General features: G+C 44.9%; 3 protein-coding genes across 3 annotated transcripts in view, besides 4 other annotated features; 2 read left to right on the top strand and 1 right to left on the bottom strand.

The window, feature by feature from the left end:
- Nucleotides 1-895, bottom strand: part of TSTA_107880 (uncharacterized protein) — a gene marked incomplete at its 5' end in the record, with an annotated part of 4,530 nt that extends 3,635 nt beyond the window's left edge. The window contains one exon of the mRNA XM_002488308.1: nt 40-895. Within this exon, the coding sequence (XP_002488353.1) occupies nt 40-895 (856 nt within the window). The remainder of the gene's footprint in view (nt 1-39) is intronic.
- Nucleotides 101-895: a mobile genetic element.
- Nucleotides 896-2,414: 1,519 nt separating this feature from the next.
- Nucleotides 2,415-2,442: a microsatellite.
- A 362-nt stretch (nt 2,443-2,804) lies between these two features.
- On the top strand, nt 2,805-3,521 carry TSTA_107870 (uncharacterized protein; the record flags this gene model as incomplete). The annotated part of the gene is made up of 2 exons (XM_002488307.1): nt 2,805-3,050; nt 3,099-3,521. 2 exons carry the CDS (start codon nt 2,805-2,807, stop codon nt 3,519-3,521), a joined length of 669 nt encoding a protein of 222 aa, XP_002488352.1.
- A 226-nt stretch (nt 3,522-3,747) lies between these two features.
- Nucleotides 3,748-5,559: a mobile genetic element.
- On the top strand, nt 3,877-5,061 carry TSTA_107860 (uncharacterized protein; the record flags this gene model as incomplete). Its single annotated transcript, XM_002488306.1, has 3 exons — nt 3,877-4,312; nt 4,340-4,577; nt 4,803-5,061. The coding sequence occupies 3 exons, from the start codon at nt 3,877-3,879 to the stop codon at nt 5,059-5,061; spliced, it is 933 nt and encodes a 310-aa protein (XP_002488351.1).
- A 32-nt stretch (nt 5,560-5,591) lies between the features above and the next one.
- Nucleotides 5,592-7,250: a mobile genetic element.
- The last annotated feature ends 521 nt before the right edge of the window (nt 7,251-7,771 follow it).

The raw sequence follows: 7,771 nt of genomic DNA, 5'->3' as shown, positions 1-7,771 counted from the left end.
GAGCCAGTAGAGGCTGCGGCTGAGGCGGAGGTTGCAAACTGCTTGGCTGTTGAACTAAGTAGGCACGACCTCTGTCAAGCTTTGCAGCGCCAGAGTCTAGTTGCTGTTGTCGAATATGACAGTCACGCTCGTAGTGGCCCTCTCGTTTGCACCAGTTACAGATAAGTCGCTTATTCCGAGAATTTCGATTTGATCGTTCACGACGGTTTGAATTTGAGTTATTGCCTCCATTACGGAGGTTCCGAGAGCTTGTTCTGCGGTTCGGACGACGGCCTCGAGTTACTAGGGCTTGGCCAGACGTGTTGTCTCCTTCAGAAGAGGAATCTTTAATATTGGCAAGCAGGTAGGTCACTGTTTCAATGAAGGGAAGGTTCAATTGTTTTGCCGTTTGACCTTCAGTTTTGTAACAGTCAGGGAGTCGATCCACGAGGATGTGAACGGCTATATCTCGATGGATTTTGTAAGAGGTGTTTTCCAAGGAAAGAAAGATATTGCGGAAACGACTTGTGTAGGTAGAAATGGTATCCTTTGGCTCCCACTTGTTGTTGTGGAATGATTCGTATTGAGCAATTAATGGGAGAGTTGTCCCGCGGTCGCAGCCAGCCTTGAGTGAGGACCAGAGGTCTCTTGGGTTTGTATGGCCAACTAGGAGCTTGCGACATTCAGGGGACACATGTTGACGGATTTTGGTAAGGTTTTCGGTTAACGTTTTAGCAATATCTCGATTGACATTGGTCGTAGGGGGTGGCACCGTCACTGTAGATGTTGGATCGACGTACTGCCATAGGTCGTAGAGGATAAGATGATCTTGCCAGTATTCACTCCAATCAACCCAATTGGAGTAGTCGAGGATTGGGAGCTTTTCACCAGAGGTAAAGGTGTTAGAGGCAGACATTTTTGGAAGAGTAGAGGAGGTTGTAATCGGAAATCAGAGTCAAGTCTGGGTACTCCTAAGAGCTGTATTTAAGCCTAGAAGTCCTTCAGACAGTCGGTGAGACAGTGAGACGGTGAGGCCTGACATGTCGAAGAAACAGTCGATCGTGAAGTTCTTGATTTCCAACGTAGGTCTTGGTGGCTTCTTGACCGACATTTTGACGTTTGTTGTAGGTGGCTCTCTGAGTTGATTTGTCGCGATCCTTGACTGGTGCGGTCGTATATGGCCATCTTGTGACTGGATTCGAATTAGGAAGTAAGTCAGGTCCAGGTAATCACGATAAAAGCATCAATATGTTCAGATTGAAGATGCGAGGAGCTCATAACCTGTTAATGTGTTGGTTGTTGTTATTGGTTATCTAAGCTAACTACAGCTGCGCTGACCCCTTTACGGAGGTCACATGACTCTCGGAGCATAGTTGATCCGCGCCGGAGGGAGATCCACGGGTGTAGCACGCTGACAGTTGTATTGGAATCTTTTGGTACTAGTCCGAACGGGGTTAGGCTCTGATAGGAGCGTACAATTTGGGTGAGGAATAATTTACTCTGAGTTGCACACTCTCTAAAAACACAGCTAGCTACGCATCTTGATCCTCTTTATATACACAATATAGTGGCAAAATAGCAATCCTGAATCCAAAAGTAGGGCTGTCGATATTGTGCCAAACCTAGGATCGGCAATTGTGTTTTTCCGGGGATTCACCGATTAGTAAGGTTGTCCAGAATGGGATTAGCGTATCAGATATCCAACACGTTGTCTGAAGCTATTCGGAAAGCCCATTCGAATAGGGCTTTACACTACATACTGTATATATGCGGCACGCACGTGCCGCGTTGGACTAACTGATATCCAGTGCCGAAACGCGCTAGGTTTGATATTCACGTTCCGACAGTAACCGTACTGTATAACTAAATAAAAGTGGTTTTCCACATATTTGTAGAACCAAACTCAATTCTGTTGATCAAAATAAAATGTGTCATGGGCTGACCTCAAATTGATACAGTGGTTTGCAGGTTCAGAGTTACAGCTCAAATCTCTTCTCTTTCTTCTGAAACAGTGCCAAGAAGACGCCATAGTAAATATAGGATAGTGTGGGAATAACGTTAATCCGAAAATAATACTGTATCTGTCGATATAGACTTTTATTTACAATACATGTATGGCGACAAAATACAATAGTCTGAACATGTGTTCTAAAACTGCCTGGTAAACTCCATCGTTAGTAGAGCAAGCCTAGCAGGCAAACTTCTGTCTCCTGTTGATCAGCAACGGGTTCTAGGACTGAAATCCCGACTTCTAGCCTCTCAACGCTTTTTATGAGCATCCCTGGCACATCACAATAAAATTGATAGATTTACCTACTGAATTATTACAACTCCTGACAGAATTCCTAGAAATAGAAAAGGGTATAAGCGCATTATCGCGGACCAGCCGATATTGTTATTCTGTGTTTATTTCGTGTCTTTATCAGTATGACTGCAAAAAAAAAAAAAAAAAAAAAAAAAAAATAGCTTCGCACTACTATGGGCTGCTAAAAATGGGAATGAGAGTATGTAAGGGCTGATTCCATCGCGAGATCCAAGGAGCCAATCCGAATACGAGAAAGATTGATGCCTGCGATTTAGGGCAGGAATACGGATGAATGCCTAAGGCCTTGGCAAGTCAGCATAGTTGGCGGCAAGCGCGATCTAGATATTCCGAAAAAACTAAGTATAACTTATACCTTTAGAGGTAATATCAATCTTGTCAGAAGCGAGGGGATTCTCCGAGGAAGTCCAGATCATCTTTCTGATTATCGAAATACGATTCGCGTGATTAAAGGAGAGATCCCTGGGTAGCTGGGTTGAAGACGAAGAGGGCCGGAGGCGCGATGGAGGAAGATCCGGCCGTAACGATGCGTGTAGGACGCGTCGTAGTGCCGTCAACGAGAGCTCGAGAAGCTCTGGAAGGTGCTGACAGCATCGATGCCACCGCTGCGACTAGGAGGACGTCAAAAGTAAAGCCAACTGCAGTGAGGAAGGCTGCTAACCAGATTGAGGAGAGACAGTGCGCTCAAGACGAAAACCAAGCGATGCTTAGAAAGATGTGTCAGTACTTGGAGGGCACCTATCGGGAGGTCAAAAGTTTGAAAGAAACGCTTAGTAAACAGGAAAAAATCATCTAGGAACAAAACGACATAATCAAGGGACTACACGTCAAAGAGGCTGCTCAAAAGTTAAATATACCGGGATGGAGAGTGTTACGAGATCAGCTCTACCCAGTCAAAATCGACAATGCTAACCGGACAGCGATCCTGGATATAGATGGTAATGTCCTGCCAGGAGCAGTCGAGGCCCTAGGAAAAGAGAACAATGTCGACATCGCCAAGATAACCTGGCTTAGCAAGAAGGACTCCAATAAAGCGTATGGATCTATGGTGGTATATATTACCAAAGGAACAGATGCCAAACGCCTACTAGAAGGCAACTACTTCGACATAGCAGGAGAATCTGCATACACTCGAGCCTTTGAACCACGCACAGGACCATTTCAATATTATAACTGTCAAGAGATAGGATATAAGGCTTTTGCATGTAAAAAGACCTAGACATGTAGTAAATGTGCAAAAGAGGGACACTACCACAGTACTTGCCAAGCTCCAATCCTAAAATGCATTCCTTGTGGAGGACCTTATGAGTCATTTAGCAGAAACTGTCGAGTTCACCTTATACAGTCTAATGCATAAATCCTTTCACATTTTACAACTAAATGTTGGTAAACAAGACGCAGTACAACAAAGCCTAATGAATGATAACAAAATTAGAGACTATGGAGTGGTAGCTGTATCTGAACCACACGCACAGGTAATCGAAAATACTATGGTGACAAGCCCAATGGGACACTACTATTAGACAAAGATGATACCTACAGAGAGGCATGATGGAAGATGGCCAATTAGGAGCATGTTATGGGTTCGGAGTGATATCGAGGCTGAACAGATTCCGGTAGCATCTCCAGATCTGACGGCCACGATACTCCAACTCCCAGACCGGGCAGTGCTAATAGTGTCTGCCTATGTAGTGGAGAACAGTGAAGAAGCATTAATATCCACTATTAGATTGCTACGCAGCCTAGTAGCAGATATCCAGGGGAGGGGAGGAACACGGACAGATGTGCTGATAATGGGAGACTTCAACAGACATGACCAACTCTGGGGAGGAGATCAGATATCTCCTATGAGACAAGGGGAGGCTGATGATTTGGTTGACTTTATGACCGAATACTCCCTCCACAGCCTCCTACCTAGAGGCACAAAAACATGGCAACTAGGAGACAGGGAGACAACAATCGACTTGGTACTAGCATCAACAGAGCTAGCAGAAGAGATGGTACAGTGTGGTACACACTATACAAACCATGGATCAGACCATCAAGCAATTGAGACAGAGTTTGATATATCTGTTCCAGACCAACCAGTCAATGAGAGACTGCTCTTGAAGAACGCGCCCTGGGCAGAAATCAGATCTAGAATAGCTACTAATCTACAGGTGGTTCCTCTAGGTGACTCAGTACAGGAGCAGACAGACCATCTGATGACAGTGGTTACGAAAGCAGTCCAAGAGCTAACACCGAGAGCAAAACCCTCACCATATGCCAAGCGGTGGTGGACAACAGATCTAACACAACTCCGCCGTATATACACCTACTGGAGAAATCAGGCCAGATCTCAGCGCAGGAGGGGATACGCAAATCCTAAGCTCGAACAACAGGCTAAAAACACAGCAAAAGAATATCATGATGCAATCCAGAAGCACAAGAAGACACACTGGGAAGACTTCCTTGCCAATGACACTAATATATAGCAGGCAACTAAATATCTAAAGCCTAGTGGCAGCCCATTCAGCGATAAAATACCACCATTAGTGCGGTCCGATGGGTCCACTACCAAAGACAAAGTAGAACAGGCTAAGGAGCTACTTGCTACATTCTTCCCACCACTACCAGTAAGGATTGAAGATGAGGGGACCCAACAACAAAGGGAGCCAGTCCACATGCCAGACCTAACTCTGGAGGAGATTGAGTGGAAAGTATTCGAAGCCAAACCATGGAAAGCACCTGGAGAAGACGGCCTGCCAGCAATGGTGTAGAAGCAGCTTTGGCCAGTGGTTAAAGATAGGGTATTTCTCATCTTTTAAACATCGCTGCGAGACGGCGAAATCCCTTCCCAATGGTTAAATGCTAAGATTATACCGCTCAAAAAACCTGGAAAGGATAACTACACGCTAGCCAAGTCGTGGAGACCCATATCGTTGCTCTCAACACTAGGTAAAATACTTGAAGCTGTCGTCGCAGAAAGGATATCATATGCTGTTGAAACGTTTGGCTTATTACCAACAAACCATTTTGGAGCAAGGAAGAGGCGCTCCGCAGAACAAGTGTTGCTACTGCTCCAGGAAGAGATCTCTAAGGCATGGAGGAATAAGAGAGTGCTTAGTATGGTCAGCTTCAATGTCAAAGGCGCATATAATGGAGTCTATAAGGAGAGACTACTTCAGAGACTCAGGGCAAGAGGGATACCTGAATATATAATTCGGTGGATTGATGCCTTTTGCTCTAACCGCACAGCAACTATTGTGTCAACGGGCTAACGAGTGAACAACAAGAATTACTACAAGCAGGCTTACCACAAGGGTCGCCACTATCTCCAATATTGTTTCTATTCTTTAACGCGGATCTAGTGGAACACAAGATCAGTGCCTCAGGAGGCTCAATCGCCTTTGTGAACGACTATACAGCCTAGGTAACAGGGCCAAGTGCTGAGGCAAATCAACCTAGCATTGAGGCCATAATCAACAGGGCTCTCGACTGGGAGAAACGAAGTGGAGCTACATTCGAAGGTGAAAAGACAGCCATTGTGCATTTTACTAGAAGAAGAGATCGATCAAGCAGAGCTGTATTCACAGTCAAAGGAGAGTCAGTTGAACCAAAAGAGTGTACTAAAATTCTTGGGGTAATTATGGATGCGCAGCTACGCTACAAGCAACACATTGCTCGAACAGCAACTAGAGGATTAGAGACTGCTATGGCACTGAGGAGACTAAAGATAGTCTCCCCACAAACTGCAAGGCAGTTATTCACAGCAACAGTGGTACCTGTAACAGATTACGCCTCTAGTGTGTGGATGCATGCCTGCAAAACACATGGAACGCGGTGTCTAAATAGAGTGCAGAAGATAGAGGGTATAGCAGTCACAGGAGCCTTCCAGACAGTTGCGACAGCAGTCATAGAAGCAGAAGCAAACATTCGCTCATTTAGAGAACGACAAACAGAGAAAGTAACAAAATTATGGGCTGATATTTGCGCGCTTCCTGGGACAAACCCACTCACAAAACTGAGGGTCATATTGACTTAGAGGTTTTCCTCTCCACTACAATGTATAGCACAGAGACTAGGAAAAGATGCAACAGATAGAATGGAAACCATCAATGCGTACGCGGTGCCACCGTGGACGGATCGGCTCCAGATAAGAGGTGGACACGACAGAGAGAAAGCCATCGAAATCGCTAACAAGGCAGAAGGTATTCTGATTGCCACGAGCTCATCCTCCAGGGGTGACATAGTAGGCATGGGAGGGAGCATTAAGGATACCCAAGTTAACAGTGCCGAAGAGGCAATGACTAGCTACACGGTCACGCTAGCAAAGCGAACAGAACAAAGCCCTTACATAGCCAAACTGGAGGCAATAGCAACAGGATTGAGACATATTCCACTATGGATCTGCAACCGACAGGTGATCATCCTCAGCAGTAGCCAGTCTGCGTTAGCTATGATTAGACAACCCCGCCAACAATCTGGCCAAAGCGTGATCCAACAGATATATAGGATGGCCCAGCTGTTGTGAGAGAGAGGGAACATAGTCAGCTTACTTTGGGTTCCGGCACACTCGGACACAGAATTAATAGTAAAGGCGAAAACAGCTGCTCAAAGATCAACAAGGGAGGGACGTGAACCAGAAAAACAATCGTACCAGGCTAAATCAACTATAGTGAGACTTACTATTGCCAAGCAACGCGAGAAGAAAACCCTTCTAGATGGAGTAGGTAAGTACTCAAAGGCCATTGACTTAGCATTACCAGGAGAGCATACCCACAGCCTATATGATGGGCTGAAGCGGACAGAAGCTATAACTCTGGCTTAACTTCGGACAGGAATGACCAGGCTTAACAGTTACCTAGTTAGGATAGGGGCCACAGAATCAGACCTCTGCGCCTATGGCCGGGCAAGCGAGACTATAGAGCACTTCCTATTCCGCTGCACAAAGTGGATAGGAATGAGAGAAGGCATGTTACAGTGCACAGAAACAAGAAGAGGGAGCCTATCATTCTATCTTGGAGGAAAAGCACAATCTGATCCTGAGCGATGGCAACCAGATATCAAAGCAGTACGAACGACAATTAGATAACGTAATCGGAAGCGAGTTGGCCATGTAAGCGAGCTGGTCGCCCGTGTATGCCATACAAATGATCACTGTTTATCACCTCTATATCTCGACAAAGTTATGTATATAGCATGTATCAAGTTAACTTATCACAATGAGAATTCTAAGTACATTAAGAATTGCAAGTTTGAATTTATCCTGATAAATATTCGTCAAGATTACCAAATTTCGATTGTAATCTATTGTAGAATATATATTTTTGGAATTACTTAGTCTATACCGGCCTATCTTTTTTTTTAAAACTTACTGATCAATTACTTGATATGAATGTTCAGCTCCGTGAATACTTTAAAGTACCATATATATCTCTTTGTCGAGACATAGAGGTGATAGACAGTGATCATTTGTATGGCATACAC

This window comes from Talaromyces stipitatus, genomic scaffold (genome assembly GCF_000003125.1).
Source record: "Talaromyces stipitatus ATCC 10500 scf_1105507295491 genomic scaffold, whole genome shotgun sequence".
Classification (NCBI taxonomy): domain Eukaryota; kingdom Fungi; phylum Ascomycota; class Eurotiomycetes; order Eurotiales; family Trichocomaceae; genus Talaromyces; species Talaromyces stipitatus.
This window is presented reverse-complemented; position numbering and strand designations above follow the sequence as displayed.